The sequence below is a fragment of the Stegastes partitus genome, unplaced genomic scaffold (genome assembly GCF_000690725.1).
Source record: "Stegastes partitus isolate 25-593 unplaced genomic scaffold, Stegastes_partitus-1.0.2 Scaffold21, whole genome shotgun sequence".
In the NCBI taxonomy this organism is placed as follows: domain Eukaryota; kingdom Metazoa; phylum Chordata; class Actinopteri; family Pomacentridae; genus Stegastes; species Stegastes partitus.
Window position 1 is genome coordinate 1,625,623 of NW_007577752.1, and position 20,227 is coordinate 1,645,849.

General features: G+C 39.3%; 1 protein-coding gene across 2 annotated transcripts; it reads right to left on the reverse strand.

The window, feature by feature from the left end:
* Positions 1-7,581: 7,581 nt before the first annotated feature.
* On the reverse strand, positions 7,582-17,843 carry snupn (snurportin 1). Of its 2 annotated transcripts, none has more exons than XM_008294660.1 (9): positions 17,770-17,843; positions 15,994-16,159; positions 15,357-15,540; positions 14,998-15,102; positions 11,212-11,308; positions 9,593-9,690; positions 9,348-9,425; positions 8,753-8,833; positions 7,582-8,617 (listed from the first exon to the last, which is right to left on the reverse strand). In XM_008294660.1, the coding sequence occupies exons 2-9, from the start codon at positions 16,149-16,151 to the stop codon at positions 8,297-8,299; spliced, it is 1,122 nt and encodes a 373-aa protein (XP_008292882.1). In that variant the 5' UTR covers positions 16,152-16,159; positions 17,770-17,843; the 3' UTR covers positions 7,582-8,296. The 2 variants fall into 2 exon arrangements, with proteins under 2 accessions (XP_008292882.1, XP_008292874.1); XM_008294652.1 differs by having other exon boundaries at positions 9,593-9,693.
* Between the last annotated feature and the right edge of the window lie 2,384 nt (positions 17,844-20,227).

The window sequence follows — 20,227 nt, forward strand, 5'->3', positions numbered from 1 at the left end:
ATTTTGGAGGTGCTGGTGATGTCATTACATTTGAACACACTAGCTACTTGTCTTCTGCCTGTATGCTAAGCTAAGCTAGTTGGCCCCTCCTGCGGTAGCTTGACGCTACACGTGGAATTTGTACATGAGTTTAGTTTGGGAAATACTTGCTTACGTTCTTGCTGAGGGTTAGCCAAGAATAACTATAGCACCACTTTCATGTAGATGCTATAGCCTGAAGTTGGTTAGCTTAGCTTGGCACAAAGACTAGAAATGGGGGAACGTAGCAGGTTAACATAAGGCTGTTTTCCACTGCAGGAGCTGGCAGATTGTGTGTTGACTGCATGAACCAACTTATGTAGAACCCCTTTCACTGCCTTTTTCAGGAGAGCCTACTCCATGGGAGGTACTTCTCAGCAGTCCTAAATAACTACTGTATTAGGTTGATGCTAATTGATTAAATTCAGAGTGGACAGCAAGCACCATTTTCCTGCCCGCTCGATGTCTTTGTCCCGTAACAAACATCGCCATCAGCCATGTAAAATTCACCATACAGGCTAACATCACAAAGCCTCTATTGTTCTATCTGTTATGCTTTCAAACAGCTACAGTTAGGTTGGGTAACTACTATTTGTCGTTGTTTTGGCGCCCTCTGAATCGACATTGCAGTCGAAGCTGCTGGATCCTATGCCGCAATGGAAACAGAGAGGCTGAAAGGGCCAATTATGGAGGCGTTCCTATAAATGTTCATGCCATTTCGCGCCTGCCCAGAGTTCCTGCACAGGAAAGCTGCCTCCAAAGTCTCTAATTACCACATTATATATCATTAGATGTTGTTTGTTTACTCTATAAGAAAATTGTTAAAGTGATAAGTTGTAGTTTTATTTATATTAAACAAGATTTGAGGTGTTAATTATTTAGCTGCCGATGTGGTTGTAGGCAGATTTGGTTATGCTAAGCTAAGCTAACCAGGTGCTACTTCCGTTGCTGCAGATTCAGACACGAGAGTATTGTTGTTGTGTTCATTTAAAATTCTGCCATTTTAAGACATATAGGTACAACAATAATTTTGTAAAATAGTTTGAAGAAAACCGTGATCACACATGCAACATCCAAAAACTGCTAAAAAAAAATGGAATTCTCAGTAGATAGGAGACATTTTGCATCTACTAGGTAAGCTTGAAACAAAACATACAACACAAGAAAGATTATTTATTATCTGGGATTTAAAAAAAATCACTTATCTGTCTCTATAATCTGTTTAAGATACACGCTTTTATCTTTGTATCAGCTGTACGTCTATATCAGAACAACATTCTTCGCACTGTCACTGCACATCAGTCATACATGAAATAGAGTGAGAGGAAATAATGAATAACAGCTGTAGGCCTTTTCGTGATAGCTGGTTGCAATAACAGTAGTTTAATTAGTGAAACTCTCAGCTTGTGCATCCCCCAGGCTACGTTAGCATCAAGTACGCTTTACAGGAATTGCATGACATCATAGGAAAGAGAAAATACCCAACAGTACGATAAAATCACTGTAACATGAGCCACAAACACACTGCAGGTCTCTCTAGGAATATTATGGGCTGCTGATATATTTTAGCAGGGAGGTTAGTTCAAGTGCAGCCAGAAAATTACATCTTCTGCGAGGCTACTGATCGCCCTCATTTCGTATTTTCACATGTAGTGATGACACTGTAAAAGTAATATAATACCAAAGAGGGCACGAGTTTGAACAGATTCCCTGAAGTGCCGTTAACTTTATTGTAGATAATGTTCTACCTCTGGATAAAGAAGGAAAACAAAATAGGCAGACTATTTGTTTATGTGTTTTTTTCTGGAAAGGTGGGTAATTATAGGTACACTGAAATGTTTGTTTCTTTTCTGTAAAAAAATAGATCCCACAATAGGCAAACTGTAAATAATGAGGCGTGAGAAAGTCTGGCTTGAAAAACCAAAGGGAAAAGGGAGTGGACAACAATAGACTTCCTGTCCAACCGGCTGACATCATGTCCTTTGGGAAAACGTGATTGGTAAAGCCATAGTCCTGCCCACATAATGTGCACCCTGACAAAACAAAATCTCTGAGTGCATCAAACATTTAAGAGATGAAGGCCAGATTTAACTTGCAGTGCCAGTCAGTAATAGCTGAGAAAGGAAGAGTAAGTTGTTTATAGTTTCCAGAAAATGTATTTCCTCCGAGGTGCTGTGTTTAACATGTACCACTCTAAGACCTGACACAATAAAGCTTGAATGACTGTATGGAAATCGCTTGTAACTGGAATTTATAAGAATCACAAAGACACTGAGCATCGCACTGTGACTGTGTGAGGATGTGATGTTCTCAGTATTGTGAGTGGGAATTTAGAGGATTCACTGAGCTCAGGGGAAATGTATATTCTTTACTTACATGCCTGTTGCACATGCTGGGTTTTAAAGAATTATTTATTTTTGTTGTTGGTGTAAGCGTGTTTAGTTTTGATTAATAAAGCAATTAAGCATAGAGAAGCCAACCTCTGTGCACACACAATCCAGTATGCATCATCTTTTTTCAGACATTATGTTTTGACAGGTGCTGGAGAGTTGTGGGAGAAACGCAAATCTGCTTCCGTCTTTCGATGCCTTGGGTTCCATGAAGATTTACAGAGAGCTGCATGAGTGTGTGTGTGTGTGCATGTGTAGGAGACTCACAGCGCTCTCAGAAGTGTAACTGCGGATCGACAGGTGCTGAGTTCCTGGAAAGTGATCGTTGCTGCTGACTCATACCTGAATTAACCACACGCCTGACTTTGCTCTCTTTGGCAGACCTCTCAGTGAGATGTGACTAAATGTGAAAGGAGAAAGATCCGACTGTATTCGATGAACTGCGTTTGTCAATTTGCACTGAATTACTATGCATGCAAAATTCAATGCAAAAAATGCGACATTTTTCTTTTTTTTTTTTTTAAAGAAAACTTGCATATGCTACTTTTTGTATTACCCACACATGTGAGGAAACTATGGGAAACTACTTCTGAATGCAAATGTGGAAACTTTGCTCATGCTGTAGCATAATCTAGAAGAAATTCAACTGCTGATTCATCACAAGCCACAACTATACAGTCTGTGGTTATAACATACATAATACTATGTCCTTGTCTATTTTGAAGAAGGAAATTCTTGCCAAAAAGCACATTACAATAGCCGATGCTGGTGCGATCTGTGCTGCTTTCCAGGACTTATCGCGTGATGAGATATTGTAATTGAGGTGCAGTGGATTTCCTGTAGCTGCATTGCGCACCTTCCTCCAGTTCAGTCATCTCCTACGTTTCCCAGAATGGGTTATCTCCACAGAAGCGTTTGAACATGTTATTTTCACCTGTTAATGTTCCGCGTAGGTGGTGAGCGTAATAGTGATACCATCTTAAGAACAAAAGGAGGAGAAAATACTCTTTTTTTCTGTTTTTTTTTTCCAGTGCAGAAGAAGTGGCTCCAACACCAGTCACGACACGTCCTTTCAGCTGCATGTGGGTCTTCTGAGGTTTCAAATGATGAACGTGACTTGGTCAGTTTTTATCACAAGATGCCACTCTTTGGTTCTGTTTAGCTGGTTTCAAATTCTAAACTCCATTTATTGTAATGACGCCCTTAAAGAATTCAAATCTTGTATCTGTAAGTAGGAAATAAAATTTATCTCCACATCTTCAAATGACAAAATAAGTATCCTACCATGTTTAGCTGCTTAACAGATAACATTCACTATCTTAGTCTAGCGTATTAGCTTGCTAACATTTGTGAATTTGCACTAAATACAAACAACTTAAGCATAAGTATTTAACCATGAATTAAAACGCGACAAAAATGTATTACTAAACAAAAAGTTAAAGGATCACCCAAGTGATTCATCGTGAGGGGACAATGAATGCCTTTAAATAAATCATATTTGAGACATTTTTAACCAAAAATATTGAGTATATAGGTAAAGTCCAGTCATGTTAAGGTTATTTATAAAGTACATATAACCCATATTGAGCCAAAGTGCCTAAAATTAAAAGTTTCAAAATTAAGGTTAAGACTATGGTATTATTTATAATTTGTATTCACCTAAGTACTTAAAATTTTATGGTTAAAACACTACAATATTATATACAATACAAACATAGCTGACCAAAAAGTTAAGACCCTGCAATATTATAAATAATGCAAAGTACCCAACTAACTTGAGTGACAAGGTTAGGAACTCTAAATATTACATACTCTAACAAATTACCTGATTAATTTAGAAGATAAACTTAAGACCCTACAAAGTAATACATGGATTTTTTTTTTCCTCCTTTATTTTATCAGGTAGGTTAATTGAGAACAGATTCTCATTTACAATAACGACCTGGCCAAGAGGCAGCACAGAGCAGAAAATACAATACATCCATAAAAAACAATACACAAACAAAACGTAACAATAAAAGGCTTTGAAGATGAAATACACTAAAAGCAGGTACAGGACTCAGCAAATAGTTACTTCACCATATTTCTAAAAGAAGATAAAGGTATAAAGACACTCAGTTTGAGTGTTTTTTGTAAGTGGTTCCAGTCAAGAGCTGCAGAAAACTGAAATGAATAGCAGCCAAAGACAGTGCGGGCTTTGGGGATGAGGAGGTGGATGAGGTTGCTGTTGCGAAATGAGCGGCGGATGTGACGGGTGATGAGTAGTGAACGTAGGTATGCCAGAGTTTGGCCTATGATAGTTTTATAAATGAACAAATACCAATGGGTTTGCCTGCGGGAGTGAAGAGAGGGCCAGTTAACTAGGCTGTACAGAGTGCAGTGGTGAGTCGTGAAGGGGGCACCAGTGACAAAACGGATGTCTGTGTGGTAGATAGTGTCCAGTTTATGGAGGAGGGATTTGGATGTGGCTCTATAAAGTAGTAGTAGTAGTAGTATGCCCAGTATGGAACCTTGGGGAACACCTTTGTGAAGAGGTAGTGGGGCCGAGAGAAGACCCTCCATCCTTATGGACTGTAAGCGCCCAGAACAGTAGCTACTGAACCAGGAGACACAGGTTTCAGAGAGACCAATATTTCTTAGCCTTTCCAGCAAGATGGGGTGGTCAACAGAATTAAAAGCTTTAGATAGATCAACAAACACAGCAGTATTCCTTGTTGTCAAGGGCACAGATAATGTCATTAACCACTTTCATCGTGGCAGTGATGCAACTGTGGCCTGATCTAAAGCCAGACTGTAGAGGGTTAAAAGGCTTTGTAGGTTTCTAGATGGCCTACAAGCTGTTTGTTGATAAGTTTTTCAAACACTTTGGCAAGGCAGGGCAAAATGGAAATAGGTCTGTAGCAGTTCAGGTCAGCATTGTCTCCTCCTTTGAATAGTGGGACAACAGCAGCAGATTTCCAGACCTGTGGGAAAACTCCTGTTTGCAGCGAGCGGTTAAACAAGTCACAAATAGGAGGAGCAATGACATGAGCACCAGCTTTTAAAAAGATTGGGTTTAGCCCATCCAGTCCAGCAGATTTATGGGTATCCAGATTGAGCAGTTCCACCAATACCTCAGAAACATGAATAGGCTGAAAAAAGAATAGGGTGTGTTCTGAGGCAGGTGGAAGGGATACAGATGCTGAAGTGACAGGAGAAGCAGAGGAAGGCGGTGAGTTGTTACCAGCCTTGACAAAATGCTTGTTCAAATATTCCAGCATCTTGGATTTATCTGTGACAACACAACCGTCAGTCTTAATAACAGCAGGCAGATGTGAGGATATGCTTTTGTTTTCGAGTACATGTACAGTTTTCCAAAATATTCTAGGGTTTGTACCATTGGTAAGTAACTGCTGTTTAAAATAGCCAGTTTTTGCCGGTCTTATTGACTGAGTACATTTATTTCTGGCCACCCTGTATAGCTGCCAGTTGGATGTTTTATTAGTAGTCTTAGCCTTTCGCCATAGGTGATGTTTTTCATAGACAAGCTCAGACAGGTCAGAACTAAACCAGGGACTGTGACGATTTTTTATTCTGAACTTTTTAAGAGGAGCGTGTTTGTTGAGAACAGCAATAAAAGAAGATTTAAAATATAACCAAGCATCTTCAACATCGGGAATGAGACCAACTCTGTGCCAATGTATGAGTGCAAGATCATACAGAAAAGCCTGCTCATCAAAGTTTCTGAGCAGGCGTTTGCAAACCACCAGCGGTGGATGTCTTGCAACAGATCCTCTGCGGACACAAGCTATGCTGCAGTGATCACTGAGGCTTTGACAGAACACTCCAGATGTGTACTGGTCTGTTGGTAAGTATTATGTCAATGAGTGTGCCAGAATCCATTGACTTGGTACTGTACCTGGTCGGTGCAAGTACAATTTGGGAATTCAAAATTCAAATTCAAAGATTTCCTATGAGCAGCATAGTTGCAGCAGTATAAAGGAAGAGATCTCCAGCAGAACCAGGCTCTGGGATGGCAAGTATCTGCCTTGACTGGTTGGGGCGAGGGTAAAGGGGAAAGAGACAATGAAAGCAGAGACGAACAGACAGGTAATTAACTGGAAATCGCAAATACTGGACAGATCAGTGGGACCATACACTGCTGGTCAGACCTGTGTAACTCCAGCGCCAGAAATACAGAGAGGACACAGTACAAACTATGAAAGAGATGACACAGATTGGTCAGGTGACAATCAAAGTTATAAGGATCCATCATTTGGGAACCATGAAGGTCTAAGCTAAATTTATTGGCAGTCATTCCAGTAGTTCTTAAAATATTCCAGTCTGGACCAAAGCCATGTTACTAGCATAGCTAAAAATAACTTATATATATATGTAAATATAAAATCAGGAACTATTGCTTCAATAAGGTTTCTTGGAAACATCAAACAAAAGGTAAAAGGGATCCTCCCCAAGCCAGCCAAAATCTGGGAACCTGAGGCAATGATCTCTGGTGTTGTTTCTCAGAGGATGTGCTGGCACAGGTTTCTGAAACTAAATTCTCAACCCCGCCAGACACTTTCACGTCTTTTCCTGTCGACAGTTTCCGCCCTGCTCTTCACAGTTACGCAAATGGCACAGTGAGCTCAGCGCAGAGGGGAGGACGTGCTCATGAATTCTGCTGATGAGCACTGTGACTCATATCTTACCATACACTGGAACATCAGCTGCTTAAAGCTACATTACAGTGCAATCAAATCAGAAGTCTCTGTAGAGGGTTTTTAAATTCAAAGCTTACTTTAAAACTTCTACTTTACTTATGTAAGTTTATATATAACTTAGAATAAACTTTTTCACACTTAGTTTTCTATATAATTATCTTTCCTTTATGAAAGAACCCTGACTAAAATTACATGATCATTCCCTCATATGTGTGTGTGTGTATATATATATACATATATATATATACACACATATATATATATGTGTGCGTGTGTGTATGTGAATATTTTAATATTTGGATCAATAACTGGATCTAAAAAACAAGCAGTTATGCTTTTCTTGAAGTCTTAAACCAAAAAAATATTCCTATATTCAATTTCACGTCAAGGGGATCAAATTGATGCTGAAATTCTGCAGCCCTTTCATTGCAACTCCAAAAATTCAGCAATCTCTGCAAACACAATGGACAGAGTGTAGGTCATTAAAAAAAACATTTATTTAGATACATACACATTAAAACACTAAGCTATTTTAAATCGAACATTAAATTGTAAAAGTCCACGTCGCAGCTCACACACTCTGACCAGGAGGCCATAAACCTTCCAAAGCACTCCATTACTGTTGCTTATACTGATGATTTACTCAAAATGTCAGCATTTTCCAGGAAGTAGGCATTAACCTGCAAACACCTGCCAGCAGTGAGGATGAGATGTTTCTTATGCACGATCTTTCTGAAGTGCAAATATTGCAGAGCAGCAAAATCACACTTCTTCACAAACGTTACTGTCCTGCACTTTGCACAGCATGTCTCACATTAGACACCTTTTGTTAACCATTTGTGGATCTGCGATGGTCCTTGGCATTCGGTATATGTATTACAGACTGTGAAATAGTAATTACAATGGCAGATCGTTGTGCAGTCATTCCCAAAAAAACTAGGTGTTTCAGGTTTGCAGCAGGTACAACATGCAAATATCAGGTTGGATTTTTGGCCGTATGATACTTCAGCATTGCTCTACTAATCTGCACTCTGACGGCGTCCAGAGCAGTGCTGGATTAGAATTAGCTATGCTTTGCAATTGGTCAGATCTGCAGAACCATTCAGCAGACATTCTAAAGAACCATATGTGGGCCGCCACCACACAGAAACACTGACTTAACAATTTGCATCTCGTTAAGTCCCCCACTCAGACCTCCATGTGTGCTTCTCTTATTGGTTTCTGATTCAAAAAGTTCAGCTTGTCCTCACTGTCCCGGATTGGGGTGGACAGGTACTCTAACTCGTAGCCGCCACTGCTGTTGGCCGGGCGGACTTCGCCTGATGTTTTCTTGTGCTCCCGGATCTGCTGCAGCTGGTGGCTGGCGTACTCAGGCTTGGTGGTGAGGGGTCCCACAGGAACCTCTATGCCCAGGATGTCGGTGACCATGTAGGGGCGAAGCCAGCCAACCAGAGGGGTGCTGCCGGGGGTGTAGTGGGTCTGGCGGTGGTAGAAAAGGAGACCATCCACCTGCAGCCAAAAAATCACATGTAAAGGAAGGAACTGAAGTCTGATGAGAAACTCATAATACATTCTAGCGTCTGTATGAGATTAAAGAAAATTTTAAGAATCTGTTAAGATGAAAGGGTGAACTTTTTTACTTACACTGAAGCTGTACTCTGCTGCCAGGGCCTTCTGAATCAATTCCACTGTGCATTCTGTGCTTTGGAGACTCACAAACCGGAACTGTTGGACCAAACAAAACCAGAGCACTGCGTTGTGACTTCCAAACACAATTTGTCTAGTCAAATGTGAGAAATTGCTTTCCAGTGATGAGTTTACCCAACAAGGACTGAGCATGATTTAGCTCTTACTGGGCTGTACCACACAAATCCGGAAGATTAATAGGTGAAACTTGAACTCAAAGTTCACCCAGGCTTCCGCAAAGCACCATAATCTTTAAGATTTGTGTGTAATAATCACTTTAGTGCACAATTACTCCAGAAGACTGCAACTGGAGACTAATTTTCCTTTGTCTCTGTTCACCCCGTGGAGATCTGGGCTCAAGTGCTGGATTTTGTTTATCCCACATGTGAAAATAAGGGTCAGCAAGGCAGAAAGCACAGTAAACAAAACTCAGAAAACCTTAGACTGAGTAAACATGTTGCAGTGTCTCTCGTAACAATAATGAGGTCTGAAAATCTGGGATGAAACAGGGGGCATGAAGTGAATGGACTCAGTTTGTGGTGCCGGTACATACAGGGTTACGTTTAGCGATCTCTGATAGGCCGTCTGTCTCCTGGACTTTGGATTGGAGCCAGTAGAAACGGAACTCGGTCTGTTGATGAGAAAACAAGCATTGTAAACAAAAAAAAAATCCTTTTTGAATTTTGAGCCATTGAGATGGGCAACGTGGCAAAAAAGCACATCTGTGTCCCAGACTCTGCTACTTAAGCAATTAGACAAGCATTCCTGGATTGCTGGAGGATTGGAAGCCAATCTTACTGGGCAGTCGTAGACCGGGTGGCCTCTCCAGCACATGACGTCCAGGATGTAGTATGTTCTGTCCACCTCACTGTAAATGCAGTCTAGGATTGTGTAGTCTGCTTGTACCACATGCAAAAAAAAGAACACTTTTAGTTAGTTTATATCAGCTAGTATACAAATCATTCATAGTCACATAAATATCAACAATTATCAAGTAAACAGAAAGCGATAAGAGGAATTTAGAACAATGTGGTGCAAATTGACCTCAAAAGTGGAGTCAGCAACTCTAATCCAATAACTGTCAATTTTATCAACTATTCCCACACAGTCCATCAGTTGTCCATTCTGTGTGCACTGAAAAAAGTCAAGTGTTTGCACACAGGATTGATTCTGTAAATGGGAAAAAAGAAAAAAAAAAATCAAACCAGCTTGGACTGATCAACAGTACTCTATCCGAGCCAACCAGCAACATGGGGCGTGTGCACTAATGCACAGAGTTCATGCCCAGGACAGCGCTCCAAGTACCATGAATTCAGAGGATTTTTAAAACACTGCTGCCCCCATGAGAGACAGTGGCAAACTCTCCTCTACTGCCTGTTTCTGAGAAGGACAAAAAGCTGGTTTCAGTGCCACCGTGCTCTGCGTCTTTGCTCATGGACCCAAAACAAGACTCCCATCCACTACTGATATAACGCGTGGTCTGTGTTCCAGCCTGTAGCTCTTTTATTAGTGGGGTCACCGTTGCAATCTGCATCCATGAAGTTGAAGGCTTCTGAAGGAGCACTGACTGTAGAGCTGTGTTTGGCTGTTGAACAAATATTCTTAGGAATGTCTTACCCCACCTTTAACACATCTTCAGGGACTCTGACAGAACTTTTGATCAATATAAGGAAAACAATTACAAGTTCTGATAATTGTCTGTATTGCAAATCACCTTTAGGTCCTGTATGAGGTTTTGTATCAAAAATAAATCAGATGACGCTCAAACTGATCATCCTGAGGACGGTGCAATAAATGAACAGCCATTACTGCAAGACATTTTAGCAACAAAACCTTAATATAAGCTTGTTCATGAAGAGAAAAAAAGAAAAACTGTAGGACTGCAACAATAATAACTATTTGCTAAAGTTTCAGTTGGATCTTTGCTCTAACTGACCCTCTTAATATCCTTTTTTCTCCTTCATTTCCCCTTTAGTAGCTTCTACATTATTAAAATCGGTGTAATGGATAATGGTTTCTAGGGCTACATCTTTTAATCAATGGGAATAGTTTCATTTTGTCATCATTTTTTAAACATTTAGAGAGAATGCAGCCTGTCATAATTAGTACCTTTAAAAAACTGCAACATCTCCACTAGAACTTAAAATAAAGTTCTGCGTGTTTAAACAAATCTTGGCTCTGCTGAGTGAGTTTGAACTGACTGTCCCAGCAGCAGGTAGGTGGAGTTTGGAGGTAAAAAATCTGTCTCTAGGATTATCACATTAATAACCTGAGCTGGAAGTTATTTTGATGTTGTTGAAATGAAATAAACTCACAGGTGAAAGGGAGGACCGTGGAGTACTTCCTCGTGTTGTTAAAATGCCTGAGTGGCCTATTGCAGTGAATCACAGAGTTCCCGATACAACAGGCCCACCTACCTTTTCCCATGGCAGAGTTGTGTCTGTTCCCACCGGGCAGCAGGGAAGGGAAACGATTCACACAATAGCCGCTTTTAGTGTACGCCGCAGTGGAACCCTTTAGAAGAAAAAGGCCAAACAAGAAACAATACAGAAGAGAAGAGAGCACTGTTCTCATTTTGTTTGATACTCCCCACAACACTGTCAATTTAAACATTGGAAAATAGAGTTTATCATTTGTCATCGCATATTCATGTAAGATTGTAAAAAAGTGAGAAACAAACGGAATACAGGATAATTTTATCTCCTCTACCGGATGGTCCTCTGCTTCTGTATTAAGGGTATCTGTGTATTTGTGGCATTGCGACAGTAGTGGACGCCTACTTTTGGAAGCTGTCTTGAGTTAACACAACTTAAAAATCCAACTAAGGTTTGACTAAAACAGAGACACAAGACCACATTAATGTTCACCTCATTGTAACACACAGGCTTAGGAGAGTTAGTGCTGATGCTAATACTTTATCATCATAAATATCATACATATATGAAATCTGTTATGATATTGTACATATTGGGGGAAAAAATCTATTTAAAAAAATGTATGATTAAATAATTCCATTCCACAGTCATGCAGTACATGGGGCAAAAACTAACACTTGTACAATAAGAATGTAATGATGAATTCTGTCAGTAATTAACTGTAATTTTCCATGTAATCAATCATTTAAACCACAGAATTAAAAAAAACGAGAACAAAGGTAATCACATCATCAGCACAGCTAAACGATTTTATTACTCAATTAGTCAATTTCTGCAATGTAGTTCTACTGAAAGTATGAGGACAATACTCTTGGATTACTAACCAGCTTGACCTGAAAGATGTCATGCATGAATTGGTGACTAATTCATGGAAAAACTTGAATGTTTAACTCCCACACTGAGGGGCTCTGGTGGCTCTGTTATGCTGTGGGGGGCGTTTTGCTAACTGGTGGTGTGGGTCCACTTACATCCTTTGAAGGAAAAGTGACTGTAAATCAATACAAGCTGTTCTGAGTGGTCACCTTTACTGCATGATGAAACATTTCTACCCTAATTGAAGTGGTCTCTTCCAGAATGATAGTGTCTCCATCCCTAGGGCATGAGGGGTCACTGAATGGATGGTGACCTTCGCCTGATCTCAACCCAATCAAACACCTAGGAGAGATTTTGGGCTACCATGTTCGACAGTGCTCTCCACCACCATGCTTTAAAGCACAAAATGAGGGAATATTGTTACTGGAAGAATTATGTTGATCTATATTAGGGCCACATTAAGAAAAATTTTTCCACAGACTTCAAGAATAAAGTCGAAATATTAGGAGAATAAAGTCGTAACATTTAAACTAGTTGTTTTAGAAGAGGGAAGTTGATGAAAAGAGGGCGGTGGAGCATTACGTGAAGTTGTAATTCAGCATCAGTTTCACAAACCAGGAGATACTTCATCTTTGAGTCTGCATCAGCACCACATTATCATTAGTATCAGGACTTTGAAAACAATCTGCAAGAAAATTCTATTCTATCTATTCTGAAGGTTCTTTCTTTGGAATAGATTTTCTCTTCTAAAACAACTGGTTTAAATGCTACAATTTCACTCTTGTAATATTACGACTTTATTCTTGTAAAATTCAGACTTTTTTTCTTGTAATATTACGACTTTATTCTCGAAGTATTCTTAATGTGGCCCTAATACTCTGTCGTACCAGTTCAGTTTCAAAGACAATGAGAATCAATGCCAAAGTGCAATGAAGCAGTTCTGGTGGAATGAGGTGGTCCAGCACCTTATTAACACACAATATGTTGTCCTTTACTTTGTCTCTACAATGTGGTGATTGTATCTGCTGTGGTTATAAGAAAAAAAAATGGAGCCCTAAATTGGAATGAGATCAGAAAAACTTTAGACAATTTTGGTGAAGGTGGTCCCAACAGTCCCCAAACCCCCCAAATTCTGGCAGCATTCGTGCTACAGAGAGATGCACAGGAACTGCAGAGAGCTGAAAACCTAAAAGTGTCCTATTGTCTAACTCTGACAAATATATGTGAACGCTTGCCAACAGATGAAATTCGTCTCACACAGTTTTCTCCAGGGACCGCTTAAGATCTGTTGCTTCTGACAGATCTGCTCATCTTCAGTTCTCATTTTGTGCTCTGCGGTTTCAGAGATTTGTCGTCAATGAGCTCAAGCCCTGAAATAATGAATGAGGAACCAGATGACTGGAGGTGCACAGTCATTGTGATGTTATACATGGTTGCATCACAGGGTGTGAGGTGCCAGTGACACTAATACAACAAACGCTGCGAGAGGAAAACTGTTGTCTGGGGCCAGTGAGACAAGACAGGGATGTTGTACCAGAGTTACTAGTATTCTTTATCTAATACTGACAATCACTTTCAAGCCTTTTCATTACTTATGAACCACAATGTGAGATAAATGAGGCTTCTGATTTACATTTAAGGCAACGACACAAAAACAAATGCCAAAAGAAAGTAAAATGGAAAAACCCCAAGCTTCTACTATAAGCAAATTTCTACACAAGAACTTACCAATATCTAATTTCACTTCTTCAAATCGGTGGCTTAGTGACAATACTGGAATTTCTATAGAAGGCATTTGAGGGGTGTTTGATTGACTGACACATGCACCATTATTCAACACAGAGTCCTGGTGACTGCAGCTCACCTGCCTCTACTCAGTGACACCTTCAAATTTGTATTTATGGTTTCGAACAACTCACAAGGTGGTCCACGTTCAAAACGTTTTCCATTTGGAAGGGATTTAACAATCCCCTTTTGCACAGTATGGACTGACAACTTTGTTTTTGTGGCCAGCCAGCCTACGCAGCAGATGCAGAGAGGAAGAGGGGATATGGCTGAAATAATCTGGATTTTAAATGTATTTTAAAATATGTCAAGCTTTTATCTCTGAAGAAACTCTCAATCTCCAACTGTTAGCCAGTTATAAAAACAGTAATACAAACGCAATGCAGGCAGATTGTGAAGTTAAGTGGGTGATGACAAACTGATAACCTCCGGTACTGATGACCTACTTGAGCTCAAAATCAGTACACTGTTGTTGTGAGCTTGACAGGGAGAGAAGAGCAAAGCCGCAGAACAGACAGACTAAGCAAAGCTTGGGAAGACTATATCCCAAATATCTGATTACATTTTATACCACAGATATTGCACCTCTAAATTAGACAAAACTGGCACAATGTTACACAAATGCACATATTTGTGTACTTCTTTTTCACCAGCATAGGCGCATACAATCTTCCAATCTAACCTAATGACTCACTGCTTTCTCCATCATTGGTTCAAAGAAATTCTCCCTAAGCGTTCGCCCACATTATTAATGTTGCGTACAGTTGTTCAGACAAGGTGGCTCGTCTTAATTACAGGAACAGCTCACATCATCCTCCCAACTACCGGAAAAGCTGTGTTGAATTTACAAGCACAAGGCAAAGTATATAATTCTCTCAAAATATTGATTCAGCACTGCTTCATTAAAATGACAGGAAGTCCTACTTGCAGTTGTTCATGTTAATTAGCTTTTGATCAGGGCTAGAAGACGTCACATCACAAAGAGTAATGGTGGAACTAATTCAAAAGCTTCTCATAATGTGTCAGTTATCATCGTGAATCCTGACTGTAAATGTGATTTCCTCATGCTCTGCTCTTAAAGTAATGATCCCCCTTCTTGTTAGATTCTGAAATTCACCAACAAGAATGAAAGATCTGGTAATGAAAACAACGGTGGTGACAGGTTCCTACCTTGGAGGCAACAATGAGCGATCTTTTCCCCACAGGACAGACCACCATCAGCCAATCAGTGTCCAGTTCTGACGGTACATCGACCAGCCATTCTGACAACATGAGCTAAAGTGGAACAGGAATATTATTAACTAAACATTTCATCTTCATCAACATGGGATTTAAGAGTAAAAGAATAATGGAAATACAGAAAATAGTGTTATTTATCACACGGTTTTATACCAGATAACAAAGCTGTAATTGTAGAACTCATGCGCCCTCTGCAGGCCAAGTTTAGAATGCAACAGAAAGCAAAATAGGCTGTCCATCACACAGGAATGAGAGTAATCTCTCTGGGTAAGAAGACATCAAACGCTGACCTGGTTTGCATAATGTTTTGGCAGCTTCCTCCTCTCAATCTCCATCCCTTCCTCTTCTGCATTGCCATCTTGCTCCCGTTCCCCGTCCTCCTGTTTCTCCATGTCTTCCTCCCCATCGCTGTCTGCCCCCGTCCAGTCCCCGTCAGCCAGACGTCGCGCGTGGTTGACATAATTTAACCTTTTACTGAGATGAGCGACAAAAAAAAAAAATAATAATTTGGACACTTTTGCCATGGGATTGTTTTGAACAAGATCTGTGCAATTTAACCGCCTCGAAAAAATTGGTCAGTAAGTTGTGATTTTAAAATAACTAACTGCATCCAGCATAGAGACAGTCATGCTTAACAAACCCGAATATTGCTATTTACTGGACAAGTGTGTAAGTTGTGAGTGTGCAGATGAAAACAGGACAGTCAGATGTAGGACATGAACAATGATAGAAAAGTAGAACCCTTAGTATTGAGCCTTCACTAGTGAAAATGTGTTAATTTTGCAAGATAGACATAATCTCATCTTATTTTACATCTTAAACAAGAAAATACATAATGGTTACAGATATTAATGTACAATTTTCCATGTCAGTATCAAAATATGTACTGTTTGAAATGTTTAAACACTAAACGTGGAAGGCATTTACATTTTCTGCAGGTCAAGAAATCGCCGTCGTCGCTCACTCTGCTCCAGCACGCTGTACTTGCTCTTGTACTGGGCCAGCCGGGGGTGGGGGCCGGCAGTACTGTTGGGCTCCTTGGACACAGCAAAGCTGGCCGAGAGTGCTTGGGTGAGGTCGTCCATGGGGGAGACTGGAAATCAATACATCAGGGGCTAAGCATTTCTATATTATAAGGAAAGGTGTTGATAAATTTGAGAATAACTGCTATAAGTAAGCTGGACATAAAAACAAAGGAACTATTTGTGCCACAGATCATTCATTTTCAGGAGCAGCTTGCAGGACTGATCTATTTGTCTGCTAAAACATTACCAAAGAATGGCATGCCAGATATATAACACACAAGATATACAAAACAAAGTGGGGTATTGCACCAAAATAGTGCTGTTTTTTGTGAAGCACTAATGTTCCAATTGAGTCTTTTGCAGTTCTGAGGAAAAGCTGCAAGTCATTTAGCACAGTCATCTTCTGTATTCTGGCAGGTCAGTCCTTTTCCTGCTTACGGCTGCTTGATATTTGCATGTTCATTACTCTGTGTGTGTGTTTAAACATTTGTGGAAAAAATGGATGAACAATAGTCATATACGCAATGTCAGTGTCAGTTTTCCAGAGTCAAAGCTGATACTCAGATTTCTAATAATTTTAGATAACAGTTTAAAACACAAGTATGTGTAATTCACAATAAATGACGTACTAATCCTTTCAACTGTAATGCAGACGACTGGCTGCCAGTTGAAAGTCTGTCATTGATCATTAGTCAAGCTAAATTCTCTGATTCCAGATACTTAATTATGAAGGTTTTCAGTTTCTTTCCTCCTCTATGACAGTACAATAAATATTTTTGGTTTGTGGACAACACTAGATATTTGTTATGTCAGGCTTTTAAAAAACCATGATGACTATTTTACACCATTTTTTGGCATTTCAAGACAAGACAGGTAATCAAGAATTTAATTACATGAAGATGTAATCATTATAAATCCATATCACTGTCATATGGACATATAGCTTCCAGTCATAGTCAACATCTGATAATATTCACAGTAAACTTATTTGTTCCTGTCTGCACACTAGACCAGAAAAATGATGTGTGTGTTGTGACAGGAAAACTGTCATCTTGTGCCAGAAAGCCACAACAGCAATACTAGACCAGAATTACCAGTCATTTAAAAAAAATAAAAATCCAGAGTATTTTTTTCTGTTTGTTTTTTCTTACACATAAAGAAACTAATATTACAGTATGAGCTAAACGAGGCACCTTTTTAAGATTTAAGACTGCTACACAAAAACAAATAATGAAATAAAGTAGAATGGGGCTCAAACATCTAAACAAGAAGATGTCATGGGGGATAAAGTTAGCCAAGTTTCAATTCAACGTAAGTTACACCCTGAATTAGCACCTGGACAAAATGTGAGGCTTTAAGAGGGCATTTAATCAATGTAAACAACACTTCGAGCATAGAACTGAAAGATAAACCCTCCTTTAGATGGTAGATAACAGGATGCTTCACTAAGAGCTGAGGAATCCTGCTATCGGTGCTACATGTAGTCGCTCACGTATCTTAGCAGCTAGCATAGCATAGCGCTAAACCTGCTCGCATAGTGCGGGTCGACAAGCGGTTAGCAAGCGTCACTCTGGAATCTTCTGCTACTGTTTTCACCTACAAGCGTCAAAAAAACAAGCACTAGACAATAAACTAGGTCACGTATTAGCTGTTAGCACCAGTTAAGGTAAACAGATACCTTGGATAGTCGGGGAGGCTGCCGCTGCTGCTGCTCCAACGTCACGCTGTCATCGTTCCTGTGCCCGGGGAAAGTTTTTGGTTGGCCAACCAGCAGCACAAAACTAACCCGGAGTTTTACGCAGCAGCTTCTGCACGGGACAGGAATGCTTTGCTAAGTTTATGCCACACCAGTTTTGTTAAAACAAAACCTTAAGTGCCCCAGAAAGAGCATTTACTTAATTAAATATAGTAAAGCAAGTACATTTCTGCCCCCCCAGAAATAGAGAAACTTCTAACTAAAAACAGTATAGTTCTTTATTGTCACTGTGGAGCCAATGTTAAAAAGACTACAGCAGTAAAACATGGTTGTAGCATCCTCTGTGGCAGCAATACACAAGTAAAAAAATAACGGGAAAGGAAAGATACATATATATATTTATAAAATATTAAACATTTAAAGCAAATACTATGTAGTAAAGAAGGTAGAGACTACAGTATTTACAGCAGATGGTATCTACAACAGCATAAGTGACATGTGCAAATTCTTAAAAATATATTAAATACAGTACTTGAAAGGAGGACATTAAGGCTACCTAAGTAGGTGAATTCACTTTTTGCCCACTTGCCAACAAATTCACCCTATTTTGATTCCTATTTTCAGTTTGTTTTCTGTTATAGTCTGGAGATAGTAAAATCTGAACTACACTTGCAAGAAACCATCCCATACAAATGAAAACTTGTGCTCTGATATCCTGTTGTGAAGAATTTGTTTAACCTATGCACCAGATATATCGCGATGTTAGTGTAATAGCTGAATGTGAACATTGCTGTCCTCGAAGAAGTTTTCCTTGTCTTTTAAATGCCCCTATTTTTGTCTCGGAGTGCTGCTGAATCTTTCGTTGTTATTAGATGATCAAGGCTATACAAATATAAGTAGGGATCCACAACAATAATAATCCTCTTAGCTCTGGAGACAAGACAGATAATTGTATGTCAGGTTTGGGCCCATTATTCACCTATGTTAAACAAGAAGCTTGAAATCTCAGAACAATTTTCAGTTCATGTCCCGACTTTAATGCTCAGGGGACAAAGGTCATACAGTCTTGTTTCAGTCAGTTTAGGTCAGATCTCTAGGGTCAGATCTTCTCTTTCTTTTTCAAACTTAGAAAATGTTATTCATCACATATAGACTCCATTACTGTAATTAATTTTACTCCAGTATCAGTAAGAGAAACATTCATAGTCTTAGATAGTCCTGGAGTCCATCACTCCAGTTCTTGCCAGCCATCACTGGCTACCAGTTAGTGTTGAAACTCACTTTTGTTTTTAAAACCTTATGTTACATTTGTAAAAAATATCAACTTCTTTTGAACCTGATGGATCGGAGATCTTCTACCAGAACTTTTTCTAAATCTCCCCTTTTGACCAGAGGTGAACGAACCATTGCTGTCTGTGGTCTTATAAGGTAAACAAGTCTCTCCCAGAGGATCTCAGACTATCAGTGTGTTCTTTTAAAACATTACTGAAAACTGTCTGTTATCCAAAGACTGTCTTGCTTTTATATATTTTACTATGTTGGCCTGCTTGTCTTTCTATAGCTCCATTGTGGTTATTTTATTCTTTTGTTTATATGTTTTTTTGTTGACCTGGTTTTGTCTTGTGTATTTTAATCTCTGGTTTGTACAGCACCTTGAAACATAGAAAGGTTCTGTGTAAATAAAGCTATTATTGTTGGTAGGGATGCACGGTATATCGGTGACCACATCGGTATCGGCCGATGTTAATGTTTTTTCCATATGTCAGTGTCGGTCCGATGAAGAAATTTAGCTGATGTGAAAAACAGATGATTGTCTAACATTAGCGTCTCTACATTGGACATTGCTGCTGTTTCACAGATGTTTTTACTTAAATGGCCCTGGACTTGAACATTAAATATGTCTAAATATGTTTTACTTTTATTGCATAATAAAGAAGATTATGTAGTCTAACTTATTATGGACTTCTTTTGAATAGTTTTTACCTTCTCAACAGCGCATACTTATATTCATTTTTTGGTGTGAACAAAATTTGAATATCGACATCGGTAATATTGGTTATTGGTGATATCAGACATCTTAATATCGGATATTGGTATCGGCCAGAAATTTTATTATCGTGCATCACTAATTATTGTTATTAGTTTTGCACTTACATATTTTTATCTGACAGGTTTTATCTTCTGAATTTGAATTTCTGCTTTGTACAGCACCTTGAAACATAGAAAGGTTCTGTGTAAATAAAGCTATTATTGTTGTTAGGGATGCACGTTATATCGGCGACCACATCGGTATCGGCCGATGTTAATGTTTTTTCCGTATGTCAGTGTCGGTCCGATGAAGAAATTTAGCTGATGTGAAAAACAGATGATTGTCTAACATTAGCGCCACTACATCTGATATTGCTGCTATTTCACAGATGTTTTTACTTAAATGGCCCTG

Bases quoted from the DNA above. Each gene is read 5' to 3' on its own strand.
- snupn (XM_008294652.1), bottom strand. From the start codon at position 16,151: ATGGACGACCTCACCCAAGCACTCTCGGCCAGCTTTGCTGTGTCCAAG. The intron at 9,426-9,592 runs GTAAGATTGGCT...TCTCATCAACAG, and splicing joins ACCCGGTCTACGACTGCCCA to ACCGAGTTCCGTTTCTACTG. The intron at 8,618-8,752 runs GTAAGTAAAAAA...TTTTGGCTGCAG, and splicing joins CAGCAGAGTACAGCTTCAGT to GTGGATGGTCTCCTTTTCTA.